Source organism: Myotis nattereri (genome assembly GCF_964212035.1).
Source record: "Myotis nattereri genome assembly, chromosome: 16".
Classification (NCBI taxonomy): domain Eukaryota; kingdom Metazoa; phylum Chordata; class Mammalia; order Chiroptera; family Vespertilionidae; genus Myotis; species Myotis nattereri.
This window is the reverse complement of record NC_138091.1, coordinates 34,437,904-34,460,900: the sequence shown is the minus strand read 5'-3', so window position 1 is coordinate 34,460,900 and position 22,997 is coordinate 34,437,904. Positions and strand designations below refer to the sequence as shown.

Sequence of the window (22,997 nt, the reverse complement as noted above, 5' to 3'; positions counted from 1 at the left end):
GCAGTCTGAAAATTACCTAAAAATTACCTAACAAACTGCAGCTGGGCCAGACAGACCCAGAACTTCCAAGAGAAGGCCCAAGGCCCCACAGCAGCTTGCATTGCTTCACAGCTGGGCCTCATTTGGGCACCTCCAAACCCCAAACAAGGAAGGGGAATCTGCAGATCTCTCCGTAGCTCCTGCTGGGTCGCCTCAGGCAGAGGCTAAATTAGCACCTCCTTAGAGATCCAAGAGCCAGTGTACCCAGTGGTCAGAGTGGGACCATCCAATTACAACTCCTCAGATCCATAAGGGACACACTCAGGGGGCAGACTCAGTGAGCACCAAAGCCCCACTGAAGCAAGTCTTACCCCATAAGGGTGTCTCCAGCACAGAAGTTCTCCCAACATAGACACAGCTGATTCTCACAGACAATTGGCCGGGAGGTCAATTCCTCCCAGTGATACCTACAACATCAAGGCTTAACTACAACAAGACTGTGCACAAAGACCACAAGGGGGTGCACCAAGAGTGTCCATCTCAGGTAATTGGGGAGGCTGAGCCACTGGGCCCTATAGGACACCTAGCACAGAAAGCTGCTCTATCAACACAGGGAAGCATAAAAAATGCGGAGACAAAGAAACAGGTCACAAATGACAGAAATGGAGGAAAGCAAACTACTGGATATAGAGTTTAAAACCACACTTTTAAGGTTTTTCAAGAACTTTCTAGAAACCACCAATAAATGTAGTGAGACCCTCAAGAAATCGAGTGAGACCCTCAAGGTTATGATAAAGGACCAACTAGAAATTAAGCATACACTGACTGAAATAAAGGATATTATGCAGAGTTCCAACAGCAGACTAGAGGATTTCAAGAATCAAGTCAAAGATTTGAAATACGAAGAAACAAAAAACACCCAACCGAAAAAGCAAAATGAAAGAAGAATCCAAAAATACGAAGATAGTGTAAGGAGACTCTGGGACAGCTTCAAGCGTACCAACACCAGAATTATAGGGGTGCCAGAAGATGAGAGAGAGCAAGATATTGAAAACCTATTTGAAGAAATAATGACAGAAAACTTCCCCTACCTGGTGAAAGAAATAGACTTAAAAGTCCAGGAAGCGCAGAGAACCCCAAACAAAAGGAATCCAAAGAGGACCACACCAAGACACATCATAATTAAAATGCCAAGAGCAAAAGACAAAGAGAGAATCTTAAAAGCAGCAAGAGAAAGAAAGTTACCTACAAGGGAGTACCCATACGACTGTCAGCTGATTTCTCAACAGAAACTTTGCAGACCAGAAGGGAGTGGCAAGAAATATTCAAAGTGATGAATACCAAGAACCTACAACCAAGATTACTTTATCCAGCAAAGCTATCATTCAGAATTGAAGGTCAGATAAAGAGCTTCACAGATAAGAAAAAGCTAAAGGAGTTCATCACCACCAAACCAGTATTATATGAAATGCTGAAAGGTATCCTTTAAGAAGAGGAAGAAGAAGAAAAAGGTAAAGATACACATTATGAGCAACAAATACACATCTATCAACAAGTGAATCTAAAAATCAAGTGAATAAATAATCTGATGAACAGAATAAACTGGTGATTATAATAGAATCAGGGGCATGGAAAGGGAGTGGACTGACTATTCTTGGGGGGGAAAGGGGTTTGGGGGACGCGGGAAGAGACTGGACAAAAATCATATACCTATGGATGAGGACAGTGGGGGGGGGTAGGGCGGAGGGGGGGTGGGAACAGGGTGGAGGGGAGTTATGGGGGGGAAAAAGAGGAACAACTGTAATCTGAACAATAAAGATTTAATTAAAAAACAAAGAGAGACCCCCTAAAAAATATGTTTTAAAAAATTGACAGGCCAGAACCGGTTTGGCTCAGTGGATAGAGCGTCGGCCTGCGGACTGAAAGGTCCCAGGTTCGATTCCGGTCAAGGGCATGTACCTGGGTTGCGGGCACATCCCCGGTGGGAGATGTGCAAGAGGCAGCTGATTGATGTTTCTCTCTCATCGATGTTTCTAACTCTCTATCTCTCTCTCTTCCTCTCTGTGAAAAATCAATAAAATATATTTTAAAAAAAAAATTGACAGGTGGTAAAGATGAGTCAATAAAAAGTAATACCCTACAAAGTCATGTATTTGAATCTAAATGGTTTTTACTCAAAGACACTAAACCATTTAGGTATAGAAAGTGGATGAGGTGAATAGAAGGAATTGTAAAACTGTATACCAAGTAAAGGCAACTAGAATGAGAGGCTGGGTTCTTTAAAGAATGAAGTGTATGATATTTCCTTTTCATTTTAATTGCCGAATGGTATATTTAATATCCTTTCCCAATTACAATATTTGCCATAGTTAAGTTTTGGTTGGGTGAAGTGTTTTACTAATTTGTTCTATTTATTATTTTCAGTCTTAAACTTAATGATTTTTTAAAAATTATTGTAAGTCTCATGCTGAAAACCATACGAATTCATGTCTGATTTTGTATTAGAGTTATTTTTTCTTTTTCTGGGTATATTTCTGTTGTATAGCTATATAGTTGTCTCAACTGATTTGATTATTTAAAAATTGATTGGTAACAAATTGAAAAAAAATCTTGCAACATATTTGACAGCTAAAGAACTCTTTATATATAAAGAGCTTTTAAGATTAATAAATTGAAAATGAAAACTTTATAAGGGAGGGGCACAGAAGAACATAAATAGCCTGCCATATGATGTATCTTTAAAAAATTTTTTTAAATATATTTTATTGCTTTTTTACAGAAAGGAAGGGAGAGGGATAGTTAGAAACATTGATGAGAGGGAAACATCGATCAGATGCCTCCTGCACACTCCCTACTGGGTATATGCCACAACCAAGGTACATGCCCTAGACCGGAATTGAACCTGGGACCCTTGAGTCTGCAGGCGGACGCTTCCCTATTGGGGATAGAACCCACAGCCTGGGAATGTGCCCTGGCCAGGAATTGAACTGTGACCTCCTGGTTCACTGGTCGACGCTCAACCACTGAGCCACATCATGTATCTAGATCAGTGGTTCTCAACTTTGGCTGCACATTAGAATCACCTGGGAATCTTTTTAAAATCCTGATTTCTGGGCCTCATCCTCCGGAAATTCTGTTTCTTTGTTACTAATGTTGTGGCCCCACCCCATAACAAAGAAACAGAATTTCTGGAGGATGAGGCCCAGAAATCAGGATTTTAAAAAGATTCCCAGGTGATTCTAATGTGCAGCCAAGGTTGAGAATCACTGATCTAAATGGAAAGGTTATACTATGTCAACTCATCTCAGTTTAAGGTATGAATTTATCACAATTTGAATCAGACTCAGGATTTTATTGGATACTAGAGGCCCGGTGCACAAAAATATGTGCACTCGGGGGGGAGGGGCGGTCCCTCAGCCCGGCCTGTGCCCTCTCCCAGTCTGGGACCCCTCGGGAGATAACGACCTGCTGTCTTAGGCCTGCTCCCGGGTGGCAGAGGGCAGGCCCAATCCCTAGGTGCAGCCCCTGGTCGTGCTCAGAGCAGGGCCGATTGGGGAGCTGGGGTGCCTTCCCCTGTCATGCACAGAGCAGGGCAGATTGGGAGGTTGTGATGCCACCCTCAGTCACGCTCAGGGTAGGGCCAATTGGGGGGTTGGGGCACTGACCCCGTCACACTCAAGGCAGGGTCGATGGGGAGGTTGTGGCGCCAACCCCTGTCACGCACAGAGCAGGGCCGATAGGGGGGTTGGGGCACCGTTCCCTGTCACACTCAGGGCAGGGCCCATCAGGGGGTTGGGGCGCCGCCACTGTCACACTCAGGGCAGGGCCGATGGGGAGGTTATGGCTCTACCCTGTCACACACAGAGTAGGGCCTGTGGGCGGGGGGGGGGGGGAGGAGGGGGTTGGGGCGCCGCACCCTGTCACACACAGAGCCACAGGGCGATCAGGGGGTTGGGGAGCTCCCCCCATCAGGCACAGAGCAGGGCTGATCAGGAGGTTGGGGCGCCTTCCCCTGTCACGAACAGAGCAGGGCGGATAGGGAGGTTGTGGCCCCGCCCCCTGTCACACACAGAGCCACAGGGCAATCAGGGGGTTTGAGTGCTGCCCCCTGTCACGCTGATCCCGGTGCCGGGAGGCCTCACGGCTCCGCTGATCCCGGTGTTGGGAGGCATATTACCCTTTTACTATATAGGATAGAGGTCTGGTGCATGGGTGGGGCTGGCTGGTTTGCCCTGAAGGGTGTCCTGGATCAGGGTGGGGGTCCCCACTGGGGTGCCTGGCCAGCCTGGGTGAGGGGATGATGGCTGTTTGCAGCTGGTCATACACCCTTCAGGGTGGGGGTCCCCACTGGGGTGCCTGACCAGTCTGGGTGAGGGGCTGAGGGCTGTTTTTAGGCCGACTGAAGCTCCCAACCACTCCTTTATATCTTTTTTTTTTTTTTTTATTCTGGGCCAGCTTTAGCTCTGGCTCCAGCTCTGAGGCCTCTGCTGTTGAAAGCAGGTATCTGGTTTGTTTGGGTTCTATAATTGAAACAATGTATAACTCCAGCTCTGAGATCCCGGGCTGGCTGAAAGCAGGTTTCTGGGGTTTTCTTTAGCTTCTATATTTGTTACAATGTTTCTTAAACTGCAAGCTCAGAGGCCTGCAGCGGCAGGCGGGGAACGTTGGAGTCCTCCGTCACTGAAGCAAGCAAGCCTCATGTTAGTTTCAAGCCTCCTGGCTGCCGGCCGCCATCTTGGCTGACAGTTAATTTGCATATTGCCCTGATTAGCCAATGGGAAGGGTAGTGGTCGTATGCCAATTACCATGTTTCTCTTTTATTAGATAGGATAGGAAGCTGATTAAATACAAAATTTATCCGGAAGAATTACATGAAAATTAATGAGTCAAGGAAATTTTGAAGATGCACAATACTTAGGAGAGATTTGCATTATAAGACAGTCAATTATATTAGAAAGCTACATATTTTAAAACAGTGTAGCAGTGTCACAAAAACAGAGATAGATTGATTTGTAGAACATAGTAGACAGGAGCATTAGATATCTTGCTGGGAAGATTTAGCCCGGCCCATGTTGCTCAGTGGTTGGCATCGACCTGTGAACCCAGAGGTCATGGTTGATTCCCCTTCAAGCACATTTCTGGGTTGCGGGCTCAGTCCCCGAAGGGGGAATGCATGGGGAGGGGGTGCGGTTGATGATTCTCATTGGTGTTTCTGTCTCTCCCTTCCTATCCCTGAAATCAATAAAAAATATATATTTATTTTTTAAAAAAGAACAAAGTAGACAGTCAAGATAAAAACCAAAGGATATTTAAGAATTTAGTATGTGATCAAGCTATGAGACGATGCTATATTATAAATAAGTGGGGGAAACATATAAAAATACCTTGGGCAACTGAGTGTTTGGGGGAAAAGTTAGACCTGGACTTTACACTGTTTACCAAAATGAATTCCTGATGGTTAAAGACTTAAATATGGCAAATGAAATCATAAAAGAATCAGAATAAATTATTGAGTCAGTATCTCGTAGTGGGAAATGATTGAAATTTCTTTTTTTTTTTAAATATATTTTATTGATTTTTTACAGAGAGGAAGGGAGAGAGATAGAGAGTTAGAAACATTGATGAGAGAGAAACATCGATCAGCTGCCTCCTGCACATCTCCTATTGGGGATGTGCCCGCAACCCAGGTACATGCCCTTGACCGGAATCGAACCTGGGACCCTTCAGTCCGCAGGCTGACGCTCTATCCACTGAGCCAAACCGGTGTTGGCATGAAATTTCTTTAAAGACATTATTTTTAAGGTAACTTACAAAATTTTAAAATGTCAAACATAAAAATAAATAATGTTATAAAAGGTGAAGTCCTCTGTTACTTTGTCTTGCCAATACTAGAATGCCATTTTGTCATGGGGAAGGCTTTTCTAAGTATGAATTCAAAACCTAGGAGGAAAAAAAGAAATTGGTACTTTTGAGTACATAAAAAATTATAAGCACGTTTAGGAAGAAACTATGCAAATGACAGTATATGACAGATAAGAGGTGAATTTCCTAATTCAGAAAGATCTATCACTAATGAGTACATAAAGGACAATCAGCATACTTCCAGAAGTCCTAAACAGCCAGCACATAGAAGAGAAAAATATGAATAGCCAGTAAACATCAAAAGATGCTCAACTGGCCCTAACCGGTTTGGCTCAGTGGATAGAGTGTCGGCCTGCGGACTGAAGGGTCCCAGGTTCAATTCCGGTCAAGGGCATGTACCTTGGTTGTGGGCATATCCTCAGTGGGAGGTGTGCAGGAGGCGGCTAATCGATGTTTCTCTCTCATCTATGTTTCTGACTCTCTATCCGTTTCCCTTCCTCTCTGTAAAAAATCAATAAAATATATTAAAAAAAAAAAAAAAAGATGCTCAACTGAAAGACAAATTAAAATTGAGTATCACCCAGCCAAAGTGGCTCAATGGATTGAGTGTCGTCCCATGCACCAAGAAGTCACCAGTTTGATTCCTGGTCAGAGCACATGCCTGGGTTATGGGCTCGATCCCCAGTAGGGAGCTAGTAGGAGGCAGCCAATTGATGTTTCCATCTCTTCTTCTCTCTTTCTCTCTATAGTCAATAAAAACATGTATATATATATTTTTAAATATACAGTATCAAGCTCTGGCTGGTGTGGCCCAATGGTTAGAATGAGAACCGAGGGGTATTGGGTTTGATTCCTGGTCAAAGCATGTTCCTGGTTTGCAGGTTCAATCCCTGGCATCAATCGGCACATGCAGGAGGCAACCAATCAATGTGTCTCTCTCATATCATTGTTTCTCCCCCCCCCCCCCCCCCGCTCCCCTTTCCTCACCCTCCTCCCTTCCTTCCACTCTAAAAAAAAAAAAAAATCAATGGGAAAAATAGCCTCAGGTGAGGATTAAGAAAAAATAAAATACAGTCTCAAGCCAAAGCAGTAATGAAGAAGAAAGAAAATCTGGAGGACTAAAACTACCAAATATCAAGCTGTAACAATAAGATAATATGGTATTGGCATATGATAGACAAATAGACCAGTGGAACAAAACAGTCCAGAACTAGACTGACACATATATTGTCACCTAATTTATGAAAAAGCAATTCAATGGGGAAAGGAAAATCAAATAAATGTTATTAGTCGATTAGGTATCCATATAGGAAAAAAAGATATCATGACTTTACCTTACACCAGCAATTTTCAACATTTTTCATCTCATGGCACACATAAACTAAATTCAGTAGCAAACCAAAAAATAGAATTTTTGCTGACCTGACCAAAAAATAGGTATAATTTTGATTTATTCAGACCAGATGACTATCGTATTAGCTGTTGTCATTTTTTTATTTGACAATCTAAGGGAAAAGTGATCATGCCTCAGCAGACAAACAAAAACTCCCACCACCTTCAGATACTTGAGTTTATTCAAAGAACAGTTGATGCTGCTGATAATTTATTTAGCTTGTTCCAGACCAACCTAATTCTTTCCAATTAAAAAACAAACAAACAGTAAAAGAGGTTAACATAATACTGATACCTAGACCTAAGATAAAAAGAAAGTCTCTAGAAAACCTCACGTGAATTGTGAGGCAAAAGTTCTAAATAAAATAATCGCAAGTGCAAATCAGCAAGTCTCTTCATATAAGTCACCATATTTTTTAAAATATATTTTATTGATTTTTTACAGAGAGGAGGGGAGAGGGATAGTTAGAAACATCGATGAGAGCCCTAACTGGTTTGGCTCAGTGGATAGAGCTTCGGCCTATGGACTGAAGAGTCCCGGGTTCAATTCCGGTCAAGGGCATGTACCTTGGTTGCGGGCACATTCCCAGAAGGGGGTGTGCAGGAGGCAGCTGATCGATGTTTCTTTCTTATCGATGTTTCTAACTCTCTATCCCTCTCCCTTTCTCTCTGTAAAAAATCAATAAAATATATTTAAAAAAAAAAAAGAAACATCGATGAGAGAGAAACATCAATCAGCTGCCTCCTGCACACTCCCTACTGAGGATGTGCCCGCAACCAAGGTACATGCCCTTGACCGGAATCGAACCTGGGACCGTTCAGTCCGCTGGCCGACGCTCTATCAACTGAGCCAAACCAGTTAGGGCTGTAATTCACCATATTAATAGGACAGAGGAAAACTGTCTTAGTTTTCTCCCATTGTACTTAAGGAATACACATTGACATTCTAAATATACATCTACTCAAAAGGTAATTTAAATACACATACCTAAACAAAAATACTTAGTTGTAGACACTTAGAGCATTCTGATTAAAATCAGTACAATAATAAGATAACTTCTATTATCAATATTATTAAATTTTTTTTAAGTAAGGGCTTTCAGACTTAGTTCTGGAACTGTAAACTACATATTCAATATTCTTGAAGTGCTAATAAATACAGTTAGAGTAAAGAAAAAGCCAGCAAAATCAACTGAAAAGCTATCGCAATGAGATTTTCAGTGAGGGGGATGATTACACATTTGTAATTAAAATTAAATTTTTCTACATGCAGTATAGGAAAGAATATATGTTACTTAAAATAACAACAGAAAGCATGAATAAAGTAAATCCTAAAAGGAGATGTACAGAAACCCAAAAGTCTTTAATAAATGTTGAAGAGAGATATTGTTACTAGATTGGAAAATTTAGGGTTTTCTGACTATATATTCAATGTAGGCTTCATCAGAATTTCAAAAACATGTTTTGGAACCAAGTTTAATAACTTGAAGATGTGTAATGGGGAAATAAGTTTTTAACTTCCATAACAAAGGATTAAAGTTTATGTAACATACTCAAAACTGCAAATAAGAAAAAAAAGGACTGAAAAGAAATGTGTCGTTACGCTGACAGTGATTATTCTCTTTTTTTAATCCTCACCCAAGGATATAATTTTTTAATTGATTTTTTATTTTAGAGAGAGAGGAAGGGAGAGAGAAACATCGATTGATCTGTTGCCTCCTGTACGTGCCCTGACCAGGGATCAAACCTGCAACCTAGGTATGTGCCCTGACTGGGAATCAAACCCTCAACCTTTTTGTGTATGGAATGATGCTCCAACCAAGCCATCGGGCCACAGCAATAGTGATTTTCTCTCTCTCTGTCTCTCTGTCTCTGTCTCTCTCTCTCTCTCTCTCTCTCTTTTTTTGTTAATTCTCACCAGAGGATATTTTTTCCATTGGTTTTCAGAGAGTGGAAGGGAAGGAAGGAGGAGGAGACGGGGGGAGAGAGATAAAGATAGAAATATTGATATGACAGAGACACATTAACTGGGTGCCTCCCGCACCCCCCCTTCTGTGTGCTGGCCAGAGCTCTAACCATTGGGAAACACTGGCCAGGGCAACAGTGATTTTTCTCTTCATGGTAAAATCAAATGAATACTTTTTTTAAATAAAATTTTTCTAGATTTTTAAATTTTTCTAAAAATGTATGTAATTCTGAAATGAGAGGAAACAAATGTTTTAAAGTTGATTATTTAGAATATAGAATGTGTTTCTTATAACCATACTACCCTTTATTGTCTCATGGATATACTTCTAATTTTCACCACATTGGTAGTGAAGCTTTAAGAAAAGCTGAGAAATCTATTCAGGTTTACAGATTACTTATGAGTTGGATATGGCTGGTTATCATTATTGGTTAGATCTTACATCTAACTAGATTTTTGTTTTAACCTTACATTTATATCATGGTAGCATCTTCCACAATTAACACAATCATGCTATCTTGAAAATTAAACCATTAACACATCAAGTGAGCAATAGAGTTAAAGAATCTGGGTATTGGACATAAATTCATTCACATTACAATTGGAAGTGGGGGAAACTCTTATTTAATGGATGGTGGATCTAGTGGACAGCATATTTAAATTTACAGCATATTTAAACTTTAGTAAGTTAACTGTTTCTTGTGCTTTTTAATGAAATGAACATGTCCACTTAAACCTTTGGCTTATTTGCCAATAATCAAAGCAGTTTGCCCTGCAAGATATGAAAAATCATGTTGTTCAGTTGTATTGAAAAAGAAAAGTATGACAGAGGGTAAAGCAGCTGAGAAATTAAAATGCAAATGTTAATAAGCAAGAAATTTGCCCGGCTGGCGTGGCTCAGTGGTTGAGTGTTAACCTATGAACCAGGAGGTCACGGTTCGATTTCCAGTCAGGGCACATGCCCAGGTTATGGGCTCAATCCCCAGTGTGAGGCATGCAGAAGTCAGCCAATCAATGATTCTCTCTTCAAAATTCAACAGAAATTTATCCTTGGAGTGAGCATTTTATTATGTTTCTAAAATACTCTACCTACCTCTACTGTATAATCTGTGAACATTGTTTTTCTACTCTGACAGATTCTAAAATTTTTGAGATGAAAGAACAATTCCTACTGACTTTGTATTACTGTGGTGACCTTGGTCATCACCATATCCACAGTACCTAGCACAGTGCTTTACACAAATGTTCCTGATATTTATTAAGTTAATAAAAACAAATAAGTAGGATGTTCCTAGCTATAATATTTTGCCTTTGATGTGAAAATTACAGAGATAAAACAGGTTCAGTAAGATAAGAGTTTCATGTAATGAAAATGCCAGGGTACTTGATAAAATACCTGATGTTAAAAATAGGAAACACTTGCTTTTCTCTGTAACTTTAAGCAGCTATTATTTAAAATTTGTTCTTGATTTTTTTCATTTAGGAACGGGCACTTTATGTTCTTCATGACTCTAGGTTATTAAGTTTGCATTCAAATTTGTTCTCAGTTTATTGCATAAGCACTGTTCTATATAGAGTACTGTAGAGATAGGGCAGAAGGCTGCCTAGTAAATGTTTCTCATTAAGGTGCTTACAGTCTAGTCTACTTGGGGAGACAGTAAGTAACTGTGAAATCAGGGTTTTTCTCTTAGTGTCAGATTCATCAGAGGAATTGGGGCAATTTCAATAAATAATGATAAACTCCAGAGTAGAGACTGTCTTGGATTATTTTTCCTTAGGTTCTGAGTTCCATCCAAAGTAGACCTCTGCCCATTTTGATTATACATTCAGAAAATAATCAATGTATATTAAGCACTAGACGCTGTGATAGGTATTGGGAATATAGTGGTGACAACGGTCACCTCATAGAGTGCAGAGTGTATTGGAGTGACATGTTTAACAAATTATTGTTTAAGTGCATGTGTGCACTCATGTCTTGATGCTACTTACTATGGAGGAAAAATCATGAGAAAGTATAACAAGGAACAGAATTTAGATTGGGGAATTAAGTGACATCCTAGTTGAGACCTTTAGGATGAGTTACAAATTAACCAGGTAAAGAATCATGGCACCAGTGCTTTATGTGGAGGCAGCAGTATGTGTGCAAAATCATGAGGTGAGCTAAAGCTAAGAGAAAGCTAATGTGTCAAGAATGTAGGGGATAGGGAGAAAGAGTGGTAAAAGATGAGATTTGAAAGATAGGCAGGATCAGATACTTTCAGAGACTTAAAGGCCACATTAAATATTTTGGATTTTGTTCACTTTGAGGGTTCCACTGAAAGGTTTTAAAAGAAATGGCATGAAATAATTTACTTTTTTGAAAAGATCGTTTGGCTGCTGTGTGGACAATTGATTACAGGGCCAACAGGAGTAATGGAGAGTGCAGTTCTGCCAGACCTTTGCTGTAATCCAGATGAAAGATGAGAGTGGAGATAAAAGATTTTATATACAAATCCTATACCATAGATGTACATTTTATTGAATATCATTCAGATTTTTAAAAAAACTTATGCATATGTAATGGTAGATATAGAATTTAGAAACAAAAGTGGAATTATATTGCCCTAACCAGTTTGGCTCAGTGGTTAGAGCGTAGACCTGCTGACTGAAGGGTCCCAGGTTCGATTCCAGTTAAGGGCACATGCTCGGTCCCCAGTTGAGGGCATGCAGGAAGCAACCTGTCAATAATTCCCTCTCATCATTGGTGTTTCTCTCTCTCTCTCTCCCTCTTCCTTCCTCTCTGAAATCAATAAAAATATATTTTACAAAAAGTGGAATTATATTACTGAAATTTTTCTGAAACTTGTTTTATGTATCATGGTAATTTTTTCTTGATAACAACCCCTTTTCATTTCTGAAGGTTTTGCTATATAATGACTCAGAGGTAACAGTTTTAAATGTGAGTGAGCCACACAACTTTCATAGATTGTGTATATGATCCTCCCTCCTTCCCTCCCTCCCTCCCTCCCTCCCTCCTTCTTTCCTTCCTTTTTCTTTCTCTCTTTCTTTCTTTCTTTCTTTCTTTCTTTCTTTCTTTCTTTCTTTCTTTCTTTCTATTATTATTACTTAAAAATGTATTTTTATTGATTTCAGAGAGAAAGGGAGAGAGAGATTGAAACATCAATGATAAGAGAGAATCATTAGTCGGTTGTCACCTGCACACCCCCCACTGGGGGTCAAGCCCGTAACCGGGGCATGTGCCCTTGACCAGAATTGAACCCGGGACCCTTTGGTTCGCAGACCTACACTCTATTCACTGAGCGAAACTGGCTAGAGCTGGACTCAGTTTCTTTTATATCTTTCTCTAAAGTTTTATAAATTTTTGTTTTGAGGAATTAGTCTAAATTATTTATATGCTAATTAGATGTTAAGACTAAGCTGTTCACTTTTTGCCTGTGATAATTTTGAATTGATTTGGAAAGGTTTTTATCCCCATCTTTATTTCTCTGGGTTTGGGGCTTTCCTGCATTGCCCTTGCAATAATTGCCTTCGGTTTTCTATAAGACGTTTTAATGTTTATTTAATATATACATAACACTTTGTATTACTTAATCATGTACCTGATACTGTTTTACAAATACTAATTTTTTATTTTATTTTTCAACTACAGTTAACATTCAGTATTATATTAGTTTCAGGTGTACAGTGTAGTGGTTAGATAATCATATATTTTACAAAGTGATCCCCAATAATTCATATACCCACCTGGCACCATACATAATTATTATAATACTAGAGGGCTGGCGCATGGATTCGTGCACCAGTGGGGTCCCTTGGCCTGGCCTGCGGGGATCAGGCCGAAATTGGCTCTCCGACATCCCCCAAGGGGTTCTGGATTGCGAGAGGGCACAGGCCAGGCCGAGGGACCCCACCGAAGCATGATCAGGGCTGAGGAGGGACCAAGGGAGAACTTCAGGGCATGTCCGGCCCATCTCGCCCAGTCCTGATCAGCCCGACCCCAGCAGCAAGCTAACCTACCAGTTGTAGTGTCTGCTCCCTGGTGGTCAGTGTGCATCATAGCAACTGGTTGAATGGTCAAACTGTTGGACCCTTAGCATGTTAGGCTTTTATATATAGAGATTATTGACTATGTTTCCTATGCTGTACTTTACATCCCGATGACTATTTTGCAACTGCCAATTTGTACTACTTTTTAAAAAAATATATGTTTTTATTGATTTCAGAGAGGAAGAGAGACAGAAACATTACTGATGATAGGGAATCATTGATCGGCTGCCTCCTGCACACCCCCCACTGGGGACCGAGCCTGCAACCCAGGCATGTGCCCTTGACTGGAATCGAACCTGGGACCCTTCACTCCGCAGGCCGACACTCTATGCATTGAGCCAAACCAGCTAGGGCCAATTTGTACTTCTTAATCCTTTCACCTTTTTCACCCAGCCCCTCAACCTTCTTCTCCTCTGGAACCAATAGTTCTCTGCATCAATGAGTCTGTTTCTGTCTTGTTTATATATTTTGTTCTTTAGAGTCTACATATATCATATACATATAACTAATTTCTAACAATCAGATACAACTATTAAAATGCTTTTATATGAATTGTATAAATTTGTTTATTTAGTGTTACTTTTCTCTTAGCACAAGCATCTTTCCCAATATTACTATGTAATCATACCAACTTTGAGTAGTATTCATTAAATTCATCAAATTATATTCGTAAGTATTCTTTTTAAAATATATATTTTATTGATTTTTTTACAGAGAGGAAGGGAGAAGGATAGAGAGTTAGAAACATCGATCAGCTGCCTCCTGCACACCCCCTACTGGGGATGTGCCCGCAACCAAGGTACATGCCCTTGACCGGAATCGAACCTGGGACCCTTGAGTCCGCAGGCCAACGCTCTATCCACTGAGCCAAACCGGTTAGGGCTTCATAAGTATTCTTAAAGTAGAGATTAAAATTAAATTAAAAAATTTTAATTATCTCCTTGTTGTTTTTTTTTATTTCAGCTTTACCAACAGGGACGCTTATGTCAACTGGGCAGTGAATTTTGTGAATTGGAAGTTTTTGCTAAAGTACTGAGAGCTCTGGATAAAAGGTAAACTTATTTTTTTTTATATATTGTGGTAAACTGTACATAAACTAAATTTTACTATAGTAACTATTTTTAAGTATGCAATTCAGTGGCATTAAGTACAGTCACATTGTTATGAAGCCATTAATACCACCATTGCTTTCAAAAAAGGGAGACCAAATTCATCTTCCCCATTGTGGCTATTCACATGTAGTAGGAGCCACGTGTAGGTATAGGTGACATGGCTTTTGATTGTACTTACTGTTCTCTTTAGTGTTCTTCCCTAAATTTGCTTTAAATGCCTTCTTTTTTCCCCCCAACCCACATTTCTAGGAAAACAAGAATATAGTTTTATAAAATACTGCTAATCTCTAATATGAAGTTGTGAAGTTATTTCATTTGTTCAGCAAATTCTTGTTTAATGCTCAGCATATGTCATGTACTATTCTAGATGCTGGGGTTTTAGCAGTGAAAAAGATCTAGTGACATCTTTTCCTCATGGATTTTGTTTGTTTTGTTTTGTTTTATTTTGTTTTTGTTAATCCTCACTCGATGATATTTTTCCCATTGATTTTTTAGAGAGAGTGGAAGGGAAAGAGGGAGGGAGGGGAAGAGAGTGAAAGAGAGAAAGATCAATGTGAGAGAAATAACAGATTGGTTGCTTCCCTCTTTCACCCCCACTGGGGAATGAATCTGCAACCCAGGTATCTGCCATTGACCAAGAATTGAACATTAAACCTTTCAATGCTCGACCTATGCTGTACCACTGAGCCACAATGGCTAGGGCTTCCTCATGGATTTTTTTATTTTAGAGAGGGATGATAGACTAAGTATATAATTCATATGATTTCACTTTTTAAGGATAACGTTAAAATACAAACCTCTGTGTTAACTATGTAGATAAACTTCTTGGTTAGTTGATTAATTAAATTAGTCTATAAAAAAATAATACAGCCTAACCGGTTTGGCTCAGTGGATAGAGCATCTGCTTGCGGACTGAAGGGTCCCAGGTTCAATTCCAGTCAAGGGCATGTACCTTGGCCGCAGGCACATCCCCAGTTGGGGGGTGTGCAGGAGGCAGCTGATCGATGTTTCTAACTCTCTATCCCTCTCCCTTCCTCTCTGTAAAAAAATCAATAAAATATATTAAAAATAATAATAATACATGTGCCCTGGCAGTTGTGGCTCAGTTGATTTTGTGTAATACCATGTACCAAGAGGTTGCTGATTTGATTCCCGGTCTGACACATGCCCATGTTGCAGGCTTGATCCTCAGTAGAGGGCATGCAGAAGGCAGCTGATAGATGTTCCTCTCTATTGATGTTTCTCTCTCCCTCTCCCTCTTTCTCAATAAAAACATAGTTTAAAATATAATTATAGATGAGAACTACATTTTGGTAAAAGAAGGCTATAGAAAAACTTAAGTAATTTTTATTTATTTTGAGGGAGAAACATCAATTTGTTGTTCCACTTATTTATGCATTCATTGGTTGATTCTTGTATGGCACTGACTGAGGATTGAACCTGCAACTTTGACATATCAGGACTACACTAACCAAGGGAGCTACTCAGTAGTTGTAGCCCAGCTGGTGTGATTCAGTGGTTGAGCATCATGATACCTATGAACCAGGAGGTCACAGTTCAATTCTCAGTCAGGACACATGCTCCGGTTGTGGGCTCAATCCCCAGTGGGGGGCATGCAGGAGGCAGTAATCAATGATTCTCTCTCATCATTGATGTTTCTATCTCCCTCTCACTTCCTCTCTGAAATCGATAAAAATATATTTTTAAAAAAGCATTCTCTAAAGTTTAGCTTTCTGGAATTTTAATGTTGATAGGCAATTTTAAACATGGCCATTCTAAAGACATAGTGGAATATTTCTCTTCCATCTCTCAGGTTATCTTTCACCAAGTCCAGATCCCTTGTTAAGTGTTTAATATACAGGGTAGGGTAAGAGCAGGTTTACAGATGTTTGTATGAAAAATAATACAGTCCTATATAATAAAAGGCTAATAATATGCAAATTGACCCAATGGTGGAATGACTGGTCACTATGACATGCACTGACCACCAGGGGGCAGACGCTCAACATAGGAGCTGCCCCCTGGTGGTCAGTATGCTCCCACAAGGGGAGCGCCGCTCAGCCAGAAGCCGGGCTCACAGCTGGCAAGCACAGCGGCTAGAGCCTCTCCTGCCTTTGCGGCAGTGCTAAGGATGAACGATTGCTGGCTTAAGCCTATCAGTTGGACATCCCCCGAGGGCTCCTGGACAGCAAGAGGCCACAGGATGGGCTGAGGGGACTCCCCCCGCCCCTCACCAGTGCACCAGGAATTTCATGCACTGGGCCTTTAGTAATTAATAAATAATACAAAAATAAACTATGTTTTGCATGCTCACAACTGTAAACCTACTTTTGCACCACCCTGTATTTGTGAAAATAAAAGCACATAGTTGACATTTTCCCTCTTTATGCAAAGCAGTGACTCCATTATCTAGAACATTTTCATTACCTCACAAGAAATCCTATACCTATTAACAGTCACTTCCTATTTCCTTTTACTCCTAGTCTCTGGCCTATTGTTAATAATCTACTTTCTGTATCTGGATTTACCTATTGTACACATTTCATACAATATATAGTCTTTTGTGACTGGCTTTTTTTACTTCCTGTAATGTTTTCAAGGTTCATTCATGTTGTTACTTATATTGGTATTTTTTTCTATTTTATAGTTGAATAAATTTCCATTGTATGGATATATGGATTTGTTTATCTAATCATCTGCTGATGAACATTTCGGTTGTTTCCCCCTTTTGGCAATTATGAATAATGCTACTATGAATTGAATGTTCCTGGACAAGATTTGGTGTGGACATGTTTTTAATTCTCTTGTATATAACTAGTTATAAACATATGACAGCCCTATGTTTAACTTTTTGAATAACCTATAAACTGTTTTCCACAGCAGCTATACCATTTTTCCTTTCTATCACCAATGTATGAGGGTTCTAATTTTTCTGTATCCTTGCCATTACTTTTTTTTTTCTTGGCATTACTCCATATATATATACATACATACACACACATATATGGGTATATATATGTGTGTATCATATTGATTTCACAGAGGAAGGGACATAGAGAGAGAAACATCAATGATGAGAGAGGATCATTCATTGCTGCCTTCTGTAGGCCCCCTACTGGGGGTCGAGCCCACAACATGGGCATGTGCCCTTAACTGGAATTGAACCTGTGACTTCAGTCTGCAGGCCAACGCTCTATCCACTGAGCCAAACCAGCCAGGGCTTAGCATTACTTTTAAACAAAATTATTATAGCCATTCTGGCAGATATGATGTGGTATATCATTATGATTTTGATTTGCTTTCCCCTAATGACTAATGATCAACATCTTTTCTTGTGCTTATTAGCCATTTGTATATTTTGGAGAACTATTGAAATCCATTGCTCTTTTTAAAAAAATTAAATTTATTGGAGTGACATTGATTAATAAAATTACATAGTTTTCAAGTATACAATTCTATGACACATCATCTGTATATTACATTGTATGTTCACCATCCAGAGTCAAATCTTTCGTCACCATATATTTGACCTTTCCTTTATGCTTTGCTATTCCTCATCCCCCTTTCCTCTAGCAACCACCATACTGTTGTCTGAGTTTTTGTTTGTTTTTCTTATTCATTTGTTGCGTTCAGTTTTATATTCCACATATGAGTGAAATCATATGGTTCTTGACTTTTTCTGTCTTATTTTGCTTAGAATGATATTCTCAAGATCATCCATGTTGACATGAAGGCAATATTTCATTTTTTCTTATCATTGCTCATTTTGTAAATTGGGTTATCATTATATTAGAAGCCAATTTGGTTTTTAAAACTGATGTTAAAAGTTAGTTTTATTCTTTATTGCCATAAATTTATCCATACAGGATCACTGAGTGATTCACTGATTAAAGATACTAGGCTAAATTGTGAATTATGGCTTCATAATTCTTAAGGCAAAAAACCTTTTTTTCTTACTTCATCTTGGAAAATAATTATACAATTATTTTTAAAAAGCAAGCTAGCACTTTCTGAAAAGACAAACTACATTACCTTTATAAAATAACCTTTTCCTTCTCTTTCAGACATTTGCTTCATCATTGTTTCCAGGCTTTGATGGATCATGGTGTGAAAGTTGCTTCAGTCTTAGCCTACTCATTTAGCAGAAGGTGCTCCTATATAGCAGAATCAGATGCTGCAGTAAAGGAAAAAGCCATTCAAGTGGGCTTTGTTTTAGGTAAGTAATGGTAAAATAGAGGAGTGTTTTGTTCTGTGACATAACTCATAATTAAACCTGCTAACAATAAAGGATTCTCCCAGGATAGTCCCAAAGTCTACAAAAGGAGGTTGTGAGAAAAACATCAGAAAAAGTAGGAGTGATTTGTTGAACATTAACTTTGCGCCAAGCACTATACTAGCCATTTAAGTGCTGTCTTTCTAAATCCTCATGACATTCCAGTATTGGTATTAATAGCATTTTACAAATGAGGAAACGGACTAAAAAAATGTAAAGTAACTTGCTCAATTCACATAGCTAGTAGTAGTACTATGTTGTTGTTTTTTTGTTTTTTTTTTTGTTTTGTTTTTTTTAAATATATTTTATTGATTTTTACAGAGAGGAAGGGAGAGGGATAGAGAGTTAGAAACATCGATGAGAGAGAAACATCGACCAGCTGCCTCCTGCACACTCCCCACTGGGGATGTGCCCGCAACCAAGGTACATGCCCTTGACCGGAATCGAACCTGGGACCTTTCAGTCCGCAGGCCGACGCTCTATCCACTGAGCCAAACCGGTTTCGGCAGTACTATGTTTTGTATGGACTACCTACATACTAGAATCCTGTGTCTAAATGATTTCCAGGCACATATCTTTCTACCATGTCATGCAGCCACCAGCCTCTTTCACCAGCTTACTGTATGCAGGGTCATGGGACTTAATTCTTTTGGGACCTCAGTTTTTCCATCTCTAAAATGAGAGTAATTCTAAATATCTTCGTGGGAGTGTTATACTGACAACATAAACAGGATTTTGAGGTTTTGTATGCTATATATAGAGTATCCCAAATAATGTATGCATACACTTAGAATAATTATAAGGACAATATTTGTTAAAATACATTTCATTTTCAAAATTAAGCTGTCAGCTGTTAAAGTGTATACATTTTTTGAGGGACATCTTATATATAAAAAATATTGTTTAATGTTTGTATAACATGGTGTTCAGCAAATCTGAGATAAGTGTTTCAGGCAAAATAAAATTTTAATGTATATTTATTGTTGAAAGTATTGCAGATGTCCCTCCTTTTTCCCCCCATTGACCCCCTACCCCCACCCCAGGTCTTCACCATTAGGCAATTATTAAAGTTGTTGATACCTTCTTACTTTCTTTAAAAAAAAAATTTATATTTTGAAATGATTGTAGATTTACAGACAATATCAAAACCAGAAAGTTGACACTAGTTTAATACTGTTAACTCAACTATAGACTTTCTTTAATTTTCACCAGTTTTTGTATTACATGCATGATTGTGTGTGTGTGTGGTATGTGTTTCTGTGCAGTTATAACTGTTATCAGGATACTGAGCTGTTCTATCACCACAGAATACCTTTCATTTTTAACTTCTCACATTAATAAGTGCATGGTCGTCGTCCCCCTCCCCCTTCCCCTCACACACACATATACATATACAGTGCACATACACTTTCTTTGCCAGCAAATTTTCATGGTCATTTCCTTCAATCTTAGAATAATTCTGTGTAGTGATTATAGACAGTTTACTGGAGGAACTTCAGAACATTCTTTTCTGTGAAGAACCCTCAGCAATTATCCTTCCATAGTCCTGTGGAATTTAAATTGCAACAAAGAATTATTACTAAAGAATGTCTCTAACAATAGAGCATTTGTGATCTTGATGAATGTTAAGGTTGACATTCCTTTAATCTTAGATGGTCATGTGGGAAAAACGTGTGGGAAAAATTTAATATCAAGGAATGTGAAAAGCAGGCAGGCTAGTATTCATTAAGGTCCTCTGTTATCTCCATAAACACTTTTAACAATATGGCCATTGAAGTGAGCCAGGTTGAAGAATTACCTTGGGAGAAGAGCCAAGTCCTAGCAAACTCATTTATATATGCCCGGCCTGTGTGGCCATATGATCAGTTTTAATGTTAAAATGACCAAAACAGTGAAAAAACTTCATCCCAGAGCCCGGCCTGTGTTACTTAGTGGTTGAGCATCGACCTATGCACAAGGATGTTGCTGGTTCTATTCCCAGTCAGGGCACATGCCCATGGTTCGGGCTTGATCCTCAATAACGGGGCATGCAGATGTGCAGGAGGCAGCCAATCAATGATTGTCTCTCATCATTGATGTTTCTTTCTCTCGTTGAAATCAATAAAAAATACATATTTAAAAATAGAATCAACTACCACACTTAGGGCTTAGGGAACCAAGAGCTGGGGTTGGAATTATTAAAATTTAGAAGGTTGATAAGGTGCCTTAAGAGCTGGGATACTGCCAGGCTACAGGTGCCTCAGAGCACTGAGAAGTGGGGCCTATGGGTCTAGAACTTAGATCACTAGGAGCAGACCTAACTGGCTGGTGCTGGTGTCTCTGACCTGAGTTCTGTGAATCTAATTCTGCAAGTATTAGAAAACTGTAACTACAACTGGCTTATTGGAATGAATTGCCATTACCAGAGTAAAGAGCATTACTCTGGGGTTTTGCTGTCAGCAGGGGCTTTGCTGACAGAAACTGGAAGCAAACAGGAAGGAGTGTCTCTTGTTCCTCCTCTACCACTCTAGTTGATCCTTTTGACAGAGACTATGGGAATTCAGCTGGCAAATCTAGTTTCCAGTGTCATAAAACAGAATCTAAAAAGGTTTATTTGAATCTGAAAGACAATCCTATATAATAAAGAAGTAATATTCAATTTGACCATCACTCCAACATACAAGATGGCCGCCCCCATGTGGTCAAAGATGGCCGGCAAGGGAGGACACTTGGGGGGGACCCAGGCCTGCAGGGGAGGGCAATTGGGGAGGGACCAGGCCTGCAGGGAGGGCAGCTGGGGGGGGGGGACGGGGGAGGGCAGGCCTGCAGGGGAGGGCAGTTGGGGGCAACCAGGCCTGCAGAGGAGGGCAGTTGGGGGCGACCAGGCCTGCAGGGGAGGGCAATTGGGGGCAACCAGGCCTGGCCTGCAGGGGAGGGCAGTTGGGGGAACCAGGCCTAAAGAGGAGAGCAGTTAGGGGTGACCAGGCTGGCAAGGGAGGGCAGTTAGGGGTGACTGGGCCTGCAGGGGAGGACAGTTGGGGCGGGGGGGACCAGGCCAGCAGGGGAGGACAGGGGAGACCAGGCTGGCAGGGGAGGGCAATTAGGGGCAATCAGGCCAGCAGGGGAGCAGTTGGGAGCCAGCAGTCCTGGATTGTGATCAGGCCTACACAGGCAGTCGGACATCCCTCAAGGGGTCCCAGATTGGAGAGGGTGCAGGCTGGGCTGAGGGACACCCCCAACCCACACCCCGTGCACGAATTTCATGCACCGGGCCTCTAGTAGTTAATAAGCAGCACTACACATCTGTGTGGATGGTGAGTAGAGGCTGCTGAGTATGAATATGTATAATAACCATGTTATTCAGTCACTTGGTGAGGGCCATAAAGTTTTCTCAAGCATACTTCTCTACAATTAAAATAATATTTGTTTGATTACATGTAGCTTTAATTAAACATCAAACATGGATATGAGTAAAATATATTATTTTCTTAACTCAGACACTTTGACACCGTTTAAGACTATTGACAGTATTTTTAAAAAATATTTTTATTGATTTCAGAGAGGAAGGGAGAAGGAGAGAGAGATAGAAACATCAATGATGAGAGAGAATCATCATGCCTCTGCACACCCCCTCCTGGGGATCAAGCCTGCAACCAGGACATATGCCCTTGACCGGAATTAAACTCGGGACCCTTCAGTTTTCAGGCTGATGCTCTATCCACTTAGCCAAACCAGCTAGGGCATCAAGTGATTTATTAAATTATCTAAGAGTTAACGGTTTTTCTTGTCCTTCAGGTGGCTTTCTTTCTGATGCAGGCTGGTACAGTGATGCTGAGAAAGTTTTTCTGTCCTGCCTTCAGTTATGTACTCTACATGATGAGATGCTTCATTGGTTTCGTGCAGTAGAATGTTGTGTGAGGTAAGTTGGAATAGATCCTACAATTACCTGCTCTCATGGTATTTAGTAGCTTTTATGGTTTTAACTCAGATTCTAAGCGTACATCACTATTTGAATTAACCTGTGACATGATTTTTATATGTCAGAGTTTGACTAGTCTGGCTTCCTGTCTCTCATCCCCAAAATATAGTTAACTTGCTATAGTTATTTTAGCTTAGATTTGAGTATTATGAACCAGACTGTCTGTATATATTTTTGCTTTGTCAGAGAACTTGTCTGTTCATTCATTCAACAAATATTTATTAAGTGCCTAGTATATACCAGGAACTGTGCTAGGCATGGGGTGCTAGGAAAAGAAATATACTTTTTTCTTGGGTGTTATTATTTTTGTTTACCCTTGCTCTGTTTACACTTCTAGAATCGTCCATGACAAGATTAGTATTTTACTTATACGTAACACTTTTCTTATTTTTAAAAAAAAAAAGTATA

General features: G+C 39.9%; 1 protein-coding gene across 1 annotated transcript in view; it reads left to right on the top strand.

Moving 5' to 3' along the window:
- Positions 1-22,997, top strand: part of APPBP2 (amyloid beta precursor protein binding protein 2) — a 51,034-nt gene that overhangs the window by 4,319 nt on the left and 23,718 nt on the right. The window contains exons 2-4 of the mRNA XM_081108783.1: positions 14,210-14,298; positions 18,423-18,574; positions 22,406-22,529. Coding sequence (XP_080964909.1) covers positions 14,210-14,298; positions 18,423-18,574; positions 22,406-22,529 — 365 coding nt within the window. The remainder of the gene's footprint in view (positions 1-14,209; positions 14,299-18,422; positions 18,575-22,405; positions 22,530-22,997) is intronic.